At 42.6% G+C, this 19,941-nt stretch overlaps 1 protein-coding gene across 1 annotated transcript in view; it reads left to right on the top strand.

The window, feature by feature from the left end:
* The window catches only part of TMEM171 (transmembrane protein 171), a 72,070-nt gene extending 66,739 nt beyond the window's left edge, over positions 1-5,331 (top strand). The window contains exon 3 of the mRNA XM_043547255.1: positions 2,111-5,331. Within this exon, the coding sequence (XP_043403190.1) occupies positions 2,111-2,147 (37 nt within the window). The 3' untranslated portion in view covers positions 2,148-5,331. The remainder of the gene's footprint in view (positions 1-2,110) is intronic.
* Positions 5,332-19,941: the final 14,610 nt, after the last annotated feature.

Raw genomic sequence — 19,941 nt, 5'->3', positions numbered from 1 at the left:
GTGCTTTACGTCTTCAAAGTGCTGTATTAACTATCATCAGTCATGACACCATAGGTATGTAAGCAAGTATTATTAGCCCCATTTTACAGAGGTGAAATTTAGGCCTTGTCTAAACTGGGGATTACCCCTTTTATGTAGCTGCAGTGATTCAACCCGTGTGTAAACAAGTAGAATGAGTTATTATAATCTACTCTTTACATCAGTGCCCTTTGTCCTGGTGTCAAACTAGGGGTAAACTGCACCTGTGCAATACTATGGCTTACAGTGGCTCTGTGTCTACCAGTGGCTGTAACTAGGGCTAAATTCCAGTGCAGACAAGGACAAAAAGGCCAATTTTTCAAAAGTGTCCACTAATTTTCGGTGCCTCTGGGAAGATCACAAGTGACAGGATAGTTCAATCTCCATCCTCATTCACTCTCTGGCCTCTCTGCCCAGACTATCATCAGTGTGTGAATTACAGCCAGTTGGGGAGATGGATTTTAGCACGTGGGCACCTGTGCCCTGGGAATTGCCCTGGGAAGACTTTGCTAGGTAAAATAATAACAACAGGCCTACATCTACAACTTCAAAGGTCACTCAGTGATTTTAGGTCCCTCAGCTTTTGGCACCTCATCTTGAGACACCTTAAAGGGGCCAGATTTTCAGCAAGTGCTGAGCACCTATTCTCTGAAAACTGAGATGTCAAAAATTGTCACCTTTGGAAAATTAGGTGATGAGAAGAAATTATCTGATACCTAGGAAGTTCATCTTTTTTGCCCCCTCTAATATATAGTGTATTTGGTACATTTAATCTCCACTTTTTTATAAATCCATCTCATTACACCTGCAGCATGAAGACTTTTAGAGAGTAGATCTGAAGGGCTGTTCTGTTTACAGACAGTGTCTAAAAGCATTATTCCCTACCATGATCACTTGTGCTTCTACTTTAGGAGGGAGTGTCACATGCATTCCCATTTGCTGGAGCTGCACCTTGGCCATATAGATTGAGCTAGATTTTCCCCTGATGGTTCTCTTTGAAATGTGTTGTTTTAACTTATGGAGTAGCAAAAGTGTGCTGGATTCTTTGTAAACAGAACATGGAGTGGAATTTTCAAAGGTACCTAAGGGTGGACTCCATGACGGTACTACATCCTGTTTTAAGGCACCACAGAAATCTACAAAACTCCTGCTTGGCTGCTGCCTAACCCTTTAGGTGCCTAAACTCACTTGGCATTTATGTTTTTTCCTCAGGCATGCACACTGCAGCCTTGACTTAGGCACTTAAGCATGTACACTACTGCCTCACGATAGACATCCAGTCACCTATCTCCTACCTAAGCCCCAAAGTGATTGACTGTTTAGGAAAGATAGACATTCAACTGCCCAAGTCATGTACGGGAGCTTGATCCGATAGCCACCTTCCCCTGCACCCCCTTGAGGCTGTTTTGTTTCAGCTCCCACATGCAACTTAGGCAGTTGAGCACCTATCTTCCCCCAGTTCATGGATCACTAGCAGAGCTAGGTGCTGCTGTGCAGCCCGGATTTAGGTGTACAGTCTGCGAGAGGGCAAGACTTAGTACACTCTCCTCTGGTCAACGTCTCCTACTGGCTATTTTAGGTGGTTCCCCCACAAAAAGTGGGCTTTGTGGATCACAGTCTAAGGTGCCTATCTCTCTCCATCGATTGTATAGGGAGTCTACGCACCTAACTGAGGCTTTGTGGATTGCAGGGGTATTTGTGTGATTTTCTAGGCATCCAAAAGTCAGGCTCCATGACACTTTGCATTGCAACGCCTAACACCCTTAATAGATCTCACCCTACATGCCTTAGGATCACAAGTCCCTCATCCAAGGATATCTTCCAGTCTGAGTAGGCATAGGAAAAACAACATGGAATGTGAACACAGATCAACTGCCACCACTTCCTCACTTCAAGACTAGTTTGCTTTTTAAAGCACACGGACAGCTTTCCTTCTCAGCACTGCTACCACTTGAGATGTTTCTTGTCACTGCTTTTTTGGTTTGTTTGTTTCTATCTGTGTTGTAGCATTGAGTATGCTTGATTTCACCCACATGCTGCTATTTTTTTTAAGCCAGCCATTATTTTTACCCTTCTGTTCCCATCTCTATAGTGTGAAGAGCAAACCCATGGACCTGGTACGGATGTAGTCTCTTTACTTCACTTGTGTATCTATTCAATAAACTGGAATTTCAAGGTCATGTTCTGACTTCTCCTGTATCCCTGCAAACAAGATGGTCATAAAGATCTTTCCAAGGGAGAGCTTTAAAAAGAAATTAAACATCTTCTTGCAAAGCATCCTAATTAAAACACACAAAAGTCTTGGCAATCTTCATGTTAGTTAATATGTCATCTTCCTATCTCTTAAACCCAATAATCTGCAAACCACCACTGCTGTTTTAAAGATATATATCTACTATAATTTATGTCAACTTAGATCACAAATCCTTTTTTTTTTTAACAATATTTGGCAGCCTACTGACTCTGGAAACTAGACTGTTTTACATTAGTCAGCAGTACATTTAAATCATTCCTACAAAATGATTTACTGTGGTTTACAAATTCTTATATGGCATTTCCAGTTAATGATTAGGCAAAGTAATATATCACCAAAATGATTGGGCACATATGTATTTTACTTACACGGTTCTAACTCTGTATATTTTGGAGGGTTTTTTAAAAAATTATTATCATTATTCTTTTTCCAGTTGAAAAAACAGAGATTTCAGAGGAAAGGGCAGAAGACCCAGTCTCTCCACTCTATCTTTTCAGAGTATTGCCTGACACACTAGGATTTTCTTTTGTATGATGTGCACTCCATTAGTAAACTCTGTAGGATGGCTAGATCTGTATAGACAAGCATTGGCAGGGGTCAGGGATACACAGTCTTTCTGCACTTTACTAAGTTTGGGGTATATTAAAAAGCATGTTGGAGAAGATCAATGCTTGCCCATTTTTCAACTAATGGTGAATGATCTGCTGGTAAAGGAAGAACATTCAGTGTTGGATCCAAGGCTGATGATGTTGACTATCCCTCCAGAAGATGAGAACTCCTTCTCACAGACATTTATGTATGCTCCTAAGTAATTTGATGTGCCACATGTCAAAGGAAATAAGAAATGTCCTAACTCTACCGAATTAATGGGATTTGGAAGTTTCCCAGTCTGAGCACCGATGAAGAAGTGGTTTATGGACAAGACGAGACTTCGCTATACAGTGGCGTAAAATAAATTGTTTATTTTATTGTACTCACTGTGGGCCTGGTCCTGCAAACACTTAAGTATATAAATAACTTTAGACATGTGACTAGCCCCCTAAAAATCAATGGGACTACTCCCATGTATAAAGTTACTCATGTGCATAATTATTTGCAGGATTGGGACCTGTGGCCCTCACCCTGTGGCTTGTTGCACACCAGCAGACTCCTGCATCTGTGCAGAGGCCTAGTGATTTCATTGGGGCTCTGTATGGATCCATCCATGTTATTCTCCTTGCAGAAGCTGGGCCAATATTTGTAAAAGTAGAAGTCCTGCCAGATGTAGTGGGAAGATGGAGGATACTCTTGGGTGTTCAATTCAGTAAAGAAATACAACAGTAGTAATATTTTTTACTAGAACAGCGCCTTTCCATCTCCAATCTCAAATGACTTATGAATAACAGGTATCTCAGCATCCTGTGAGGCAGGGAATTACTGTACATGTAAAATGCACTTTTCTCTTGCTCCAGGCACATAGACAATATAAAGCAGTTGCAAAAAATGACAGAAGTAATCAATATTAATGGTTAATTCTTCCTCACTCAACCAGGCTATCATACCCTTTAGTGTACCTACATCCTCTTACCACCTTGGAGAACAGACAGGCCTTGTAGATTCCCCTAAAGGTTAACAGATTTGGAACCTGTCAGACCACAGGGGAAGTGAGTTCCAGCATCAAGTGCCCCTCATTGAAAATGCCATCTCTCTCCCCTTAAAAACAGGGGGCTGTTAGCATGTGCCTTGGCTGAGCTTAACTGCCAAGATCTCACATAAGGTGAGAGGTAGTTATTAAGCCAAGAAGATATCAAACCATTTACAGTTTTATAGGCCAAGACAAATACTTTGAATTGCTCCTGGGAATGAATTGGATCAGCTACTGCTCATCACAGTGTGCAGGTGTGATGGTTTTCCAGCGAGAAGCACAGCTAAGTTGTTGATGTTTAGGTGTAGCCCCATAAAGTGAGCACTGCAGTCATCCACTGTTGAAGTGAACAAGGAATGGATAACTATAGAGTTGTCTGCATCTGTAAGAAAAGGTCACAACATCTCAAACAAGATGGGTTGTCAAAGCCACAAAGGTTATGTCACTTGCACAAGCTCACGCAGCAAGAGAATGGTGGCGTCCTAGTCACCTGCTCTAATCATTAGACCCATTGGCTCTCTGTTTCCAGAAAGATGAGAGCCAACTAAAGTTTTTCACACTCCACTACAGAGAACAGAAACCTGAAAGAGAGAAAATTGCTAAATAGTTCCCTATCTAAGGGCTTGAGCCAGAGACCTGATAAAGACAAAGCTTCTGCTGAAGTTAATGCCGTTTTCCCCCCAAGTAAGACTGCAGGATTGGGCCCTAAACTAGGGCTGGAATTCTGTTTTGCAAAAACAGAGGTTTCGAAATTTGTTTTAGTTCCAGAGCAGAACAAACAAAAAACAAAAAACAAAAACAAAAAAAAAAAAGAGAGAGACCTTTTGAAATTTTTAATGAAAAAACACAGACAAAAAAGCAACCTCCCATTAGCCAGTAGCTTGGTGGTTGGGGCACTGAGCTGGGGTGTAGTAAATCCAGGTTCAAATCCCTGCTCTGAAAGTCTTCTACATCCCCAATGTTTGCTCTAGGCTTTGGCTATTCTGGGCTGGGTCTCTCTCCTGAAATTCCATTCTGAACCTGAAAAACCTTCCCAAGGAAAGTTTATCAAAACCAGTAAGTTTTCATGAAAAAAAGTTTCATTTGATTTATCAGCATTTTCAGATGAAAAAATTTTAGTCAAAAAATTCCCAACCAGCTCTATCCTAACCTATATTTGTTAAATAGTATTTAATGGAGAATTGTCTAAAAGCAAACACATTTCAATAACTGTGAGACACTGATCTCTTTTCGCTCTTTCCCCCCTTTAGAGTAACTTCCTTGACTCAACTATTTATGATTCATTTCATGAAAGACTAGGTTTTCTCTGAGAGCACTAAAAAGGGCTGTAGCTATTAAGTGGTTTTAGTGACTAGTACCAACAAGGAACTGTTTTCTTCCATGCTGTAAAACAGACACTGTCAATAGACTACAACCTGCAATAAACTATTTAAAAAGGAATTTATGATGGCTAGTTATTATCCTCCTGAAATAATGTTGTTACAAGGCTGTCCTTTTCATGAATCACTTGACAGATCACTAACAAAGGCAAAAGCCTAGATCCACAGAGACACTGATGGCAAATAACCCAGGAATTGCCCTATATTATACTGGCACATACTCCATCAGGTTTTCAAAGCCACAGAACAATAGTACCACATCATCTTGTGATTGTTACACAGCAGGCACTTGCTTTTAAGGTGGAGTTGTAATTACATATATAGAACATGTTTACTCATTTTAATGTCTGTAACATTGAATTATGTGGAAAGTGTCTTATTCCTTATAATGAAGAATGGGTGAACCCCAAGGGTAAAATAAGAATTGGCACAAACCTCTAATTGTTCAGATCCATGTCCTTCTTAGCTTAGAAAATGTTCCACTCAATATCCAGTCTCCCTTTCCCCAACCCTTAACAGTCCCCTGTGCTTTGCTGAAGTCCACATCAATATTCCAACCTCTAGCACTCTCTGCTAGACTGACTATTGACTGGAATGCAGATCTTCAGTTGTTGTAAGCTAGAGTAGCACCAACTGAAGTTAATGGAGTGAGCTTGGGCTGGCCCAGTGTCTTCAACACCCACAAATGCTAGGTGGATGAGGAAGTACTCTAGCCCAGATCCTTAAAGGTCCTGAAAAAACAATGGGAGTTAGGTGCCTAAATACCTTTGAGGATCTGGGCCTATCTGTGGTGCCTCTCACTAAAGAAGCCTTGTCATAATAGGTGAGATTTGAACAGAGCAGACTGCTAGAGCCCACCAGAAAATGTCAGACCTGTTGAGACAACCTGATAGGAAATGTAGGGGGTGTTTGGGGAGTCAGAGAGAGGTAGTTGGTGCAGATCAGGAGCCCTGTAGGTGGTTAGACAGAGGAAGTGGTGGGGCCCTGGGAGCTTGTTGGAGGTCAAGGACAGGGAGTTTGGGGTCAGGAAAAGAGAATGGCATGTTGGGGTTAGGAGGAAGACCACGAAGAAGAACGGATGGGAGGTGGAAAAGTGGGAAAGGAATGAGAGAACAGAAGGATCACTGAGATTCAGATAAACTCCAAACAGAACAAAAGCATCAACTCTTTGAGCTCCATGCCTCACTCACATAACAGTACAGGGGCTGATTTTCCTCTCATTTTCCACATTGTAAGTCAGGAGTAACTCTGTGGAATTCAATGAAGTTACACCCTTGTCAGTGAGAGGAAAATTATGCCTATAGGTTTTTTAATTTTTAAAAAATCAGATAATTTCAGTTCACAAAGTTTACTTTCAAAGTTGTACCGTTGATTCTTTTTAAAATCCAGTTTGCTTTTTTTTATTAAATCCACGTACCAAACTAAAAAAAAACAAAGCTACATTGATGGAGAGCTCTCTGCAGCCATTTGAAGTAAACATGGTCAGCTTTGTTACTTAGGAATTTTTAAACAAAATCTCATCCTAATATTTTCCTTCTGTACTCTTCTCCTGTTTCTAACACTTCTCTACTCTATTTAGCACACTAGAGACAATGAATTAAAACTGCCAATGAGATAAATTTGGATTTACAGTGTGCTCAGATATTATTTCTCACCAAAGGAGCCATAGTCCGTGATACCATTGCCTCCTGCCCCTTGGCTCCATGGTTTACCAACTCAGTTTTCTTACTGGTGCATATATTTACATGCAATTAAACATTTGCAAGCCATTAAAATATCAGAACAATGATATAAAAACCACAGATGTGGCAGAAACATCTATATAACACTAGACACACTTTGTGCATTTCTTAGTATTGATGTTAATTTGTATTATTATTTTTCAGTGTGTTTTATAATAATACTTACTACTACTTTGCACTTCTGTAGTAACTTCCATCCTAGGATCTCAAAGAACCTCACAAACATTCTACCATTAACCTTCCCAACACTCCTGTGAGGTAGGTAAGGAATCTCAAGGTTTGATTAACATTTGCGAAACGCTGGTACGGACTAGATTCTGGAGTTGTTACTGAGGCAAAACTCCCTGTGCTTTGGGGCCCCAAATCCTCATTCTGGAATCTGTGCAATCAAACGCCTCTCTAATTATTTGCTACATCTGCCAATATTTGAATACTTATAAAGTGATATCATCAACTTTTATTTAGTCTCAACACTAGCCTGGCAGAAATCGAAATCTTTTTTAAAAATGAACCCAAACACCCATTCTTTGAGCTCCACACGTCACTTTGTATAAGCAAAATTGTTTCTTAAAGTAAGGTCCACTGGAGACAGATTGAAAAAGATGGTGTGTATGAACAGAGAGAACAGCTTGATTAAATGCAGAGAGGAGGAAAGGATCAAATACCGCACTGGTTCTTGCTGTTTGGTAACATATCCCTAGCCTGTAATTGTCTCTAAATAACCATAGCCACAAGCAACTCAGATCAGTGGCTTTCTGGGTGAGCGATGGAAACTCTGACGAGCTGAGCTGTTGAAAGCTTACATGAATTTGTCACTGTACCAGAAGAATAAAATCTAATAGAAAACATGGTCTGAGGAACCATTTTCCCAATCATCACCTTGGCACGATACAGTTCTGCACATACAAGTGCAAGTGCTCCCTCCCCAGAACTGATGTTGTGCGAGCCCCAAATTTCCACCCCGCAACATGTTCCTCCCTACAAAATTATAAAAACCATCCAACTCAAAAAGCCCCCTCAATGTAGCTCTCTGAGCTGGGAGAATTGGTGAGGAACAGGGCTGGGGAGGGCCCTGGAGCACAGCAGAGGGCCAGGAGAACCTTGGAAACTAGTTGTCATCACAGAGTGTCCAGCGCCACTCAGACGCAGGTAGTACTGTTGGGTAGAAAGAGGTTACCTGACAGATGCAGATCTGCTGAGTGAAATGAGGGGCACCCGCTGCTTGTGGTGGCCCTGGGTTCCTCATGGCAGGCTAGAGAGTTTCAGGTGGTGGATCAGAGGAGCTCGGTAGACACCCTGGACGGAAACCCGGAGCATCTCCCAATAACTGAGAGCCAAGGGAGGCAGTGTGTCATTTGAGATGCCCTTTGACGGTTCTTTCGCATGGTGCCGCAGCAGGCAGGTCAGGGTTACATGGGCTGGCCGAAGGAACGAATCCACCTTCGAAAAGGTGCGAAAAGTGGGGCGGTCTGTCCATCATGCCCTAGAAATCAAGCTAGAAAAGCAGTCGGGGTGCTGGAAGGCGAGCGAACGCGCCGGGAGTGAGTGTTTGAACTAAGCGAACCGAGGTGTTTCTAGCCGGCAGGGTCTAGACTCAGGGCTCTGGTCTCCGCTAACAGTTCCGCAGCAACACCTGCCTCTAGGCACAGATCCCTTCCTCTGCTTCGCCAGCTGTTGCGGGGAGGCGAAGACCGTGACTGCAGGTCTTGGCAGGTAAACGAAAGCCGAAACGGGCTTTCAAATATTTTGATTTTACCCAGTCTGTATTTTTAATTCTACACACGTACTTTGAGACTGGTTTGGGATTTTAAACTTTTTTAATGACTTTTCTTTAAATAGCATTTTGGTTCCCGTTTCTAATAGTAAAATCCTACACTTGTGTTGGCAAATACCTTATGAAGGGTCATGACTTGACACTGCTCGGTAATAGGGTATAAATTAAAATGCTAATAGATTAGGAGAGAACGTTGACAGTTTATTTTATGCATCAATATTAAAATACCAAAATTAGAGTCACATTCTTCCCTGAACTACAACGGTGCAAATCCATTAACTCAAGTCGCATCGGTGTAACTAAGAACAATATTTGTTCGGGGAAATCCAAAGACCAAATTTTGCCCTTAGCTACCCACTTGCACCTACATGGCAGGATCTGGAACCGTGTTAACACATTACTCTGTTTTCACATTGTAATGAATAGTTTGCATTACTTTACTTTTGACTGTAACCATTTTATCCAAAGCAGCTTCTTGTGCAACCCCTGGATTCAAAGCAAAATTTACCCTTGTCAGGTTGTTGGTCAAAGCCAGAGCCCATGTCGCTGTTATATTTCAGCTGTTATTTACTGCTTTAAAGGGGCAGTTTAAACACGTCGATAAAAGAATGCAAACCGGGGGAATATGGAGACTGTTCTTCTGTTTGCACCATTTGACTGGGCAGCTGCCAGGAAATTGATTATAAACGTGTGTGTTTATGCATTGCTGAGTTTTGCGTTGCCTATTGACTGAGAATAACAAGAAACTTTCTATACCTTGGTAATGCTGATTTCACTCGCCGTAAATCCCACTTGTTGCAATCAAATTCTTGGCAGCTGGAAGAGCCAGAGCCATCAAATGCAGCAATCTGTTTCACCATAAATCAAGCATTGCAAGGTATGTAAGTGTGAAAGCTGTTCTTTTTAACGGTAAATGGTTGTTGAAATGTACCAATTTAGCAGTGTCAAACTCGGTTTTCCACCAAAAACCTAACGGGCAAATTGACACAGGCTGAATTATTACAATGTCTGGTGTTGCTTCCTTGAATTGAAAGAAACTGATTCATGCAAGAATTGATTTAAGCAAACAGAGTTGCAAATTTGAGTGTAACATTCCGAATGAAATCTTTAGAACTCTGATATTAGCACTCATGTAAATGTCTTATTTGCATATTTATACCCAATTATACAGGCTGAAACCCAGTTTTAGGCATCACACAATTTTAATGCCCTAGATGCCAAAGAAGGAGTAACTTAATTTAAATCATTAATATAAAACCTCCAAATACTATTTTAAACTAGTTTTAAAAGTGTTTTCTTTCGTCCCCCCTCCCCATATTTAATTACAATGTATTAAATATATGAGAATAGCTGAAGGGGAGAGAATTATTATCTGCAAAATATAGTCAAGACAAATCTGACCGCAATAATACAAGCTCCTTGATAGCGTTTTCTTTTGTCAGTGCCTAGTTCTCTCTTTAGTTTGATATTAAACAGAGTACAGTAACATCTACCTAGAAGTCTAGTCCTTCTCCGTGTTTATTGTTTTGGTCTCAGCTGTGCATTCGATACGAAAGCTCAGTACAAGGTCTGGAGGGCCTGAGAATAGGTAGTAGATTAGCCCGCTATTCTCCTTTTATGTGTTTTGTTTCCCTCCACGTTTTCCAGAACTATAATATTTGTGATTCTGGGAACTTATAAAAATAATTATGGACTTTAACAAAATTGGAAAGAATAATTATTTAATAAAATTAATATTACGGTTGCTAATAATAATAGTAATCGAACATTAGCGAATGTATATTTAGTTACAAAGACATTGCAATGCAAAATACTCCAGATATATAGATATTAAAAATAAAAGACAACTAAAATAGCTCTCCTGTGCAGGCTAGGATCTCTAATAGGGTTTTGCAGCTTGTGGAAGTAAAAATGAAACAAAATAAATGTCATTTTGCCCAAGTATTATGTTAAATGGATAATGGGCTAGGGGCAGTTCTAAGTAGCGTTTCCTATTTTATAGCGTTGATAGAGTTACAATTCACAACTGAAATGCTAAAGTTCGACAAGAAACGATTACTTTAGTTTAGCTTTTGTTTCTATAAAATTACATAAAATATTCTCAAGTGAGAGAAGCTATTGATATTTCACTTTTTTCACCCCCTAAAACAAATATATCTTGGATGCCTTTTTAAACCTTCGAATCACCCTGCTGCTGCTCTACGAGGGAGTCTCTCAAACATTTTTATGGCTTAGTTATTTAGAATTGATTATTGTTCGGTGAAAGTATATTTAAAACAGAACATCCTACTTGTTTTGTCGTTCGTTTACGCCACACCAGAGAAACAAAAATTCCTTTAGGAAGGGTGTCACAATTATAACCACATAGGTCGAGACTCTACAAGACGTGCTCAATTTTAACCCTGGTTGGGCTTAGTGCTACATTTTCTACATTAAAACAAATGGCCTGATAATGATTTAAGATGTTCGTGGCACTTTTATTAAATTTCCATTAGCTTGGGAAAAATAAAGGGGGTCTTGAGGGCACTGTCACTGTGACATTTACTAAGGTACCGTATTTTCTCCGTCTGCGCTTCATTTGCTTGGTTGTTTGTTATTTGTGATCTTCCTATTTCCCTTAATATGTCCCCTGTATTCCTGCGGGAGAACGCGTAGCCAAAATAAGAGAAGTTACAAATTTTGCTTAACCTCGTGTTTTGTCTGTCCTGTGTTTGAAAGAAATCAGAACATTGGTCTGGGCAATTGAGGAACTCTATATTCCGGAGACATTGCAACCGTTTTTATCCTGCACCAAAAACAGAGTTTATCGTCTGAAACTGCTTAAAGCCTTAGAACAAGAAAAATAAAAGGCTTTTCGGGTGTTTAGTATTAAGACCTACATGCCTCTGTAGAATATAAAGGGAAAGAGAAAACGCTACCCATTTCCCATCTCAATGTGCAGCATTAAAGTAACATCCGCTGCCGCTACTCTGTTTGTAAAGCCGTCCAGCAGGCACCGCAGAGGTGTACGTTCTGGAGGGACTATACACACCATCGTTGTCATCAAGATGTTATTTGCACGGTCCGGTTGGTTACGCCTTTCCAACCATATTTTATGATAATCTCTGATATAGTTTAGCCCACATTAACACCACCCCAACGAAATTAGTACAGTCCAAAAACCCATTCTGAAACACACAAGCAGGCAGCGGTGCCACGTTAGTAAAGGTGATACGAAAGCTCAGGTGTGTAAAATGAACGTATATGTCACACGGATACTTTGGGAGAAAACAGTTAAATGCCCATTTTCAGCTGAGCCTCTGCATTGCTTTAGTGAACTACTAGAAACACAATCTTTACTAATCCACCTGATTGCTTGGATCTCCCAATGCCCAGCTCTTTATAGCAACACACTGGCCATTTCGGAAAAAAGCTTACCAATATAATCCTTTGCTAAACATGTTAGAAAAATGGTTATGTCTGGGTCTGCGGTAAAGTGAGGCAGAAGGAGGGAGGGGAGATGGGAGAGAGCTTTATTTGATAACTATATTAATCTGGATTCCAGCTGTATTTGTAACGCTTTCCTTTCAAAAACCTTTCTTGTCGGATGTGGGCTTTTCTAATTAATCACTCATGCCATTGTATACATTGCAGTTCCCTAATATAATTTTAGTCGGTTGTTTTGATGAATTTCACTGTTCCCATCTGATTTGTATTTGTAGATTAAGTATACAAGAAATGTAACCCTTGCAAATAAAGTTCTTATATTTAATTTAATTTAATATTCTCAGCTATCTGATTTGAGGAAGAGGGAGGGCTCAGAGGATCTTCCTTCACCTTCCCTTTATGCTGCACCTTGCTTGTGTCCCTGATTTTAAGGAAGGTCCTGCCTTTCCCTCCCACCAATAACTGGCAGGGTCTCCTGCCGAAGAACCTGGGCGTGGAGCAGAAGAAAATGCCCGAGGACAGGGGAAAAGCACGAGGCAGAGAGGCTTCGTTGAAAAGTCAGATTCGCTTATGTTCCTTCTACCTTTCCCGGCTGGCTCTCTCGTCTCCCTTTTCCCACGGGATGTCCCCGATGTAGACGTCAGAGCCTGGAGAGAGATTATGGCATGTGACGTTTCCCTTTGCACGAACGCACTTGACTACAGTCCAGACTGAGCCTTGACCATCTCTAACCTTTTTACTTCGTCTCACGCGGCAGCTGGGCAGCGCCTGGCGATCCGGAAGCGCCTGGACCAACAGATCAGTTCTGGTCGGGACAGCAGCCGGCTCGGTCACCAGGCACCCCACCACCACCGTCATCCTCACCCCCAACCGGGAGAGGCACTCAGGCACCGGTTCCCATGTTCGGGATCGGCTGTCAGCCAACCACTTCCCAGGCAGCCCCAGGAACACCCGGAGTCTCCCTTCGTTTTCGGGGCAATGTTTTCCTACCTTTAAAGCATCGCATTTACTTAAACGCTACCACAAAGATTTAAATCCATTTTTTTCTGTTTTAATCTTCTGTGCTAGATACGGAACTGAATTTTCTCTTTCGTTCTTCCTGGGACACAAACTACGGATTTAGCTGGCTCTATTTGCTCCTCTTTGGATGGAGATCACCTTCGTTTTACTGCCTCATAATGTGCTTGTCACCTGTTATTTTCCACTTTTAGTTATTCTAGAAAGCGCCCATAATGAAAACAATCAGGCCTTAGTACCCCCCTTCTCACACAACACACAAGTGCACACAGCTCCGGGCATTTGTCCTGGAAACGCGTCCCCCCCTTGTCATTCAGGACTGGGTTTTCTTCGGAGGTTGCACTTTGAAGCTACCGAGACCTCCCCGCCCTTAAGTGACTTGGCGCTGCAAGGGGTCTGACTCACTCTCGATTTATACCGGTGTAAGCGAGGTCTGAATCAGGCCCAACGTTTATCGCTCTCTTTCTCTTGGCCCTTGTTTTAAACACAACCTTTTAGCTTCTTTGGGTATTATGTGTGCAGCCTGAAAAACAGTGTGAGCAAAATCAAGACAAACTGCATTGCAAACCTCCCCCCCCCCCCCACCCATCCAACCGCACAAAGAAACCCCACATCTCTTGAGGCTGAAGCCGCCCCGGGGTGTGGTTGTTTCTTGGGTAGGCCATTGACATGGCCGCCTGGAGACGGGGATCTCTGTAAGGTGGGAAAGGCAAGGAGGGGATCAGGCAGGATCTGCCTGCTCTGTTAGCTGGAGGGGGAGGATCTAGGCTGGTTGCTTGAAGCTTCCCCCTGTCCCACTCCCCCTTTTCTCCTCCGGGCTCTCTCTGCCCAGCCCTGCGTGGGCTGCTAATGTCTGAAGACGTCTCACTTCATCTGTCACCAATTCTGTTCGCCTGCCCAGCTGTCAAAACAGGGGGTGTCTCTTTCATTCCAGCTCACAAAGTACCAAAGGGGAAAGGGGCTTTAATGATTGTGTTTGGACACAAGCAATTATCCCTAATTATTGTTTTTCTTTTGAGTCTGCCCGTCCTGCTGGAGAGCCAGCAGATGAACATGCCCTAATCCTCCCCAGTCGGTTGATCTCAGTGGGTTTTGCGGGCCAGGCCGGGCGAGGGGCTTCGCGGCTTTCATCTCAATGTGAGTTCAGAGCTGATTCAAACTCGTTGCGATGGGAGAATTAACCTCGGAGCCCAGCCTTTCAATGGACTCTGATAAGAGATTATACGTGTTGATGGCAAGCTTTTCTTGGCAAAATGTTTTCAAAGGACTTGGAGCTGTTAAATCAAAGCGCTATTGAATTGGTGCAAGCCCCCCTTTCTGCTCTCCCTGTTTTCTCTGGCTCTATGTGTTGGTAATTACTGGCAGGGGAAAGAAAAAAAAGAAACCCTCTCTTTTACACACACAAATCTTTCTTTTTTTTATACACCCCTCCGCACACACATTGGCCATAAAACTATTGAGATTCCGGAGGACACTGTTGGTAATCACACCAACAGATAATTACATACACAAGCAAGTAGGCTTCACAATAAAACCTGTTTGCTTACAATTTCCCCCCTGTCCAATGCCTATGTTTCTTTTGTTAGTGTAGGGTTGCATAGCAGTGAAGGGCTGCTGTTATTTCCTGAAGAATTCACTCATAAAAATACAGAAGATCTAATCTAATCTAATCTAATCTATGAAGGCCAGTCATATTTTGGGACTACAGCAACCTTGATGATGTCTCTTTAAACAATGTTCATTTCTCCTTTGGTGGCTAGGTTTTTGTTTTCTTCCCTACATCTAGAGTTTCTACACCAGGCTATGGGACTATACATCAGTTTTTGTGTGGGCAGAATCATCATAGCTGCTTGTTAACTTTGGATAAAAAAAAGATGGGCCAATCACCATCTGTTCTTCAGCGAGACCCCTCAACTGTCTGGGAGTGGGAATTTTTGGCTAATCTGCCTATCTGAGACTTGAGCTGAAAACTGAAGTTTGTCTTCCAGATCTGGGAGTCTTCTAGTCTATCTGGGCCACTTCATGTCCTGATCCATCTTGGAATCTTTAAGGGAGCGTGAATTCATTAGAAGACAGTTTCAGGACAAAAGCTCTACACTTTGAACAGGATAAGGTGTGGAAAGTGGAAAAAGAACCTCCCCAGCACATCCCAGGAAAAGCCTTTCCCCTTCCCTCAAAAACAAAACAAACAAGCAAAAACCCTCAGAAAAATTACATATAGAGAAATAAAAAGGAAATAAACATTTTATGTCTTTCTTCCAGAAGAGAATATTTTGGGGGTGTTTGTGGGTAATTGGAAAGGTTGTTTATTAGATCTGAGAATTTGAAAATTACAGATACTGTGCTTCACTTTTGTGAAAGTTCTCTTTTTAAAAAAGCGACACCGTAGAGCCATCCTGATTTGCAAGCTCTACATTTGATGTATTCAGTTCTCAGAAAGAAAAGGAGTACTTGTGGCACCTTAGAGACTAACCAATTTATTTGAGCATAAGCTTTCGTGAGCTACAGCTCACTTCATCAGATGCATTCGATTGAAGTGAGCTGTAGCTCACAAAAGCTTATGCTCAAATAAATTGGTTAGTCTCTAAGGTGCCACAAGTCCTCCTTTTCTTTTTGCGAATACAGACTAACATGGCTGCTACTCTGAAACCTGTCAGTTCTCAGAGTACTGGAGCTTTTGAATATTGTGGGGAAGCTGGGAAAAGGAAATTTGGAGTTACTTGTTCTGATTATTTAGATTGTCTGAGAACTTCACCATGGAACCTGGGGAGTTTATAAACTAAGCAGGGTCTCAGTGGAGTTTACAAATTCTACAGTATCTGACCCCTTTGATAACTTTGCTAGGGAACCTAGAGAGTCAGAGTTTATCAACTCTGTTAAGAGCAGTGAGCTGCCTGAGCTGGATTCCTGCAGAGCGCATCAGTGAAACCTGCAGTGTTGCCTGCCCAGTTTATACTCTCCATAAAAGCAAAGAGAAGGATTGAGACTGAGGAGCATGTGGATTTTGTAATCTACCCAGGGCCAATAAGAACGCAGGGCCCAAGAGGCTGCAGCATGTCTAAATTCAGCAGGACTAGAGAAAGCATGTGGGTCTCAGACTATTATTAATTATTTATGGCAATAATGCTTAGACGCCCAATCAGAATTACATTCTGGTCACTTGTATTTGCCATATATTATGAAAAGATGGTCCCTGCCCAAAAGACTTTGCAATCAAAGTATATGAGAGGCAACGGGTGGACACAACAAACAGATGGCAGGAGCACACTGTAACAGTGAGACAGTTATGATTAGTATAAGAAGAAGCAGTCACAGCACATCAGCTGCCTAACCATGGTCAAGTGGCATCTACTACAGAGATTATGAATTCCACAGGAGCGGAGAACCATGGCCTTTAAAGTGCCTACAGAGCCTACAAGTTCCTTATGACCAGAGAGATCCTCTGGGGCTAAGAGCTTACAGGTCCTGTGGATTTTATAAAATATACAGGAGTCCTGGATCCAGCAGTGGCCTTCGGCCAAGTGGAAATTTAGAAAATAAACATATGAACTACCATCGCAGCCATAGATTTTCCTTCACTTCCAGAGACTGCTGAACCAGTATCACTCCTCTTACCCTCCATATACAGATACAAGAGTTTCCCTTCCCCCATGCAGCCTCCCACTATAGCCAAGGGACCGCATTGTTACTTTTTGCCCATACAGTCCTCAAATCACCACCACAAACTTCCCCATAAGCCACAAAGACAAGGTAACCAAACAGGAACACTTCTGTCCACCCCTCTAGCAAAAGAAACCACCAACGCTTGAGTTACTTTATTCTCTCTCCTGACCCCATCCACTAGATCATTACTACCAAATTCATGGTTCATTTTGGTCAATTTCGTGGTCATAGGATTTTAAAAATAATAAATTTCATGGTTTCAGCTATTTAACTCTGAAAGTTGGTGGTATTGTAATTGGAGGGGGTCCTGACCCAAAAAGGTGCTGTGGCCGGAGAGCGGCGGCTGTTGGCAAAGTTATTGTAGTGGGCGTTGTGGTATTGCTACCCTCACTTCTGCACTGCTGCTGGTGGGGCGCCGCCTTCAGAGCTGGGTGCCCATCCAACTGCTGCCGTCCTCCGGCCACCCAGCTCTGAAGGCAGCGCAGAAGTAAAGGTGGCAATACTGCAACCCCCCCTAAAATAACCTTGTGACCCTGCTGCAACTTGCTTTTGGGTCAGGACCCTCAATCTGACAAATGCTGGTCTCTCCTCCCCCCTCCCCCCCATGAAATCTGTATAGTATAGGGCAGGGGTGGGCAAACTTTTTGGCCTGAGGGCCACATCGGTGTTGTGAAACTGTATGGAGGGCTGGGTAGGGAAGGTTGTGCCACCCCAAAGAGCCTGGCCCCCACCCCCTATCTGCCCCTCCCACTTTCTGACCCCCACCCCCAGGACCCCTGACCCATCCAATGCTCCCTGTCCCCTGACTTCCCCGACCCCTATTCACACCCCCACCCCCAGAGAGGCTCCCCCAGGACTCCCACGCCTATCCAAACCCCCCTGTTCCTGGTCCCCTGACTGCCCCCCCAGAACCTCCACCCCATCCAACTGCCCCCTGCTCCCTGTCCCCTGACTGACCTTTGGGACCCCTTGCCCCTTATCCAACCCCCCCTTACCATGCTGCTCAGAGCAGCAAAGCCCTACCGCCCGGCCAGAGCCAGCCACGCTGACGCCACACTGCCTGGCAGGAGTGGTGGGCCAGAGCGCTGGCGTTGTGTCATGCTGAGGCTGCAGGGAAGGGAGGACAGCGGGGAGGGGCCGGGGACTAGCCTCCTTGGCTGGGAGCTCAGGGGCCGGGCAGGACGGTCCCACAGGTCAGATGTGGCCCACGGGCCATAGTTTGCCCACCTCTGGTATAGGGTAAAAGCATACAAAAGACCAGATTTCACAGTCCATGACATTTTTCATGGCTACAAAACAGTAAATAGGCTAGGTAGATGCCGATTTTATGCTGTGGCACAGAGGGGACAAAAGGGAGTTCACATGCAAATACATTGAATAGATCCTGCAACCTTATTCATGTGATCATTCCCATTGGTCCCTGTTATTTTTTCATTATTATTATTTTTAAACAATGAAAAGAGTGGTAATACTTACCACACATGCAAGGCTATTTCATGTACTTAGTGTATAGTGTAGCAAGGACAGAGTTAAGCTTATATGTAGAACCTCAACTCTGAATGGTCAAATGTTTCTTTTTCCAACGTTAATTGAATGCCCTGGCTTTCAGATGTTTGTTTTTTATAACATATTCTCATGAGGTTATTTTCTGAAGTAAATTCTGTAGAATTCTAACACTATCTGAACAAAGATTTTGTCTGAGAATAAATGTTTGGGCGTGATGCTATTAGAGTAGGCTGTGAAAAATCTGTTCAAGGAAATCTGCAAACACGTAAAAGGATTTTAGTAGCAGTAAGTTTCTTCAGGGTTCTGAGATCCGGAACCAAAAAACTCCAGACGATAGTAGGTGTCACAAGCTACAGAGAAAAAACAAAAACAATATTCAAAGGCTCCAAAGAAAAGAATACGAGTCCAGGACATTTTAATGATGTTAACCTGTTTAATCCTGCCTCCTCCCAACTGGACTAAAGGCTAACAGGGATGCCTGGGCACTGTGGATCCCGCAAATTGGCAACAGGCTCTAGCATTATCAGTTATGGTCACAGGATCCTCTGCTGAAAATGAGATTGGTATTCTCAGTTCACTCTGGCATGTTGAGCAGTGGCAGGTTTACTGGGTTTATGGCAACAAGATGAGAAAAATGAACTCAGCTCAACTGGGGATAGGCCTTCTCATTGAGGTGTATGTCAGGGACGCCAGCTGATGCACCATAGCTTTTGGTGCAAGGGGACTTTCACCTGCACATCTACCAATGTGATATATGCCATCATGTGCCAGCAATGCCCCTCTGCCATGTACATTGGTCAAACTGGACAGTCTCTACGTAAAAGAATAAATGGACACAAATCAGACGTCAAGAATTATAACATTCAAAAACCAGCCGGAGAACACTTCAATCTCTTTGGTCACTCGATTACAGACCTAAAAATGGCAATTCTTCAACAAAAAAGCTTCAAAAACAGACTCCAACGAGAGACTGCTGAATTGGAATTAATTTGCAAACTGGATACAATTAATTTAGGCTTGAATAAAGACTGGGACTGGGATGTGTCATTACACAAAGTAAAACTATTTTCCCATGTTTATTCCCCACCCCCACCGTTACTCAGACGTTCTTGTCAGCTGCTGGAAATGGCCCACCTTGATTATCACTACAAAAGGTTTCCCCCCCCCCCCCCCGCTCTCCTGCTGGTAATAGCTCACCTCAAGTGATCACTCTGGTTACAGTGTGTATGGTAACACCCATTGTTTCATGTTCTCTGTGTATATAAATCTCCCCACTGTATTTTCTACTGCATGCATCCGATGAAGTGAGCTGCAGCTCACGAAAGCTTATGGTCAAATAAATTTCTGAGTCTCTAAGGTGCCATAAGTACTCCTTTTCTTTTTGTGGATACATATTAACACGGCTGCTACTCTGAAACCTACAAAAGTATATAATCCCTAATCTCCAAATAATCTTTTACACCACATATACATGCACAATCCCTAATTCCCAAATGCGTCCCCAAATACATATACTGTATTACCAATTCCTATATCTC

This window comes from Chelonia mydas, chromosome 5, assembly GCF_015237465.2.
Source record: "Chelonia mydas isolate rCheMyd1 chromosome 5, rCheMyd1.pri.v2, whole genome shotgun sequence".
Classification (NCBI taxonomy): domain Eukaryota; kingdom Metazoa; phylum Chordata; order Testudines; family Cheloniidae; genus Chelonia; species Chelonia mydas.
Note: the sequence above shows the minus strand (reverse complement) of the source record. Positions and strands in the feature narration are given on the sequence as shown.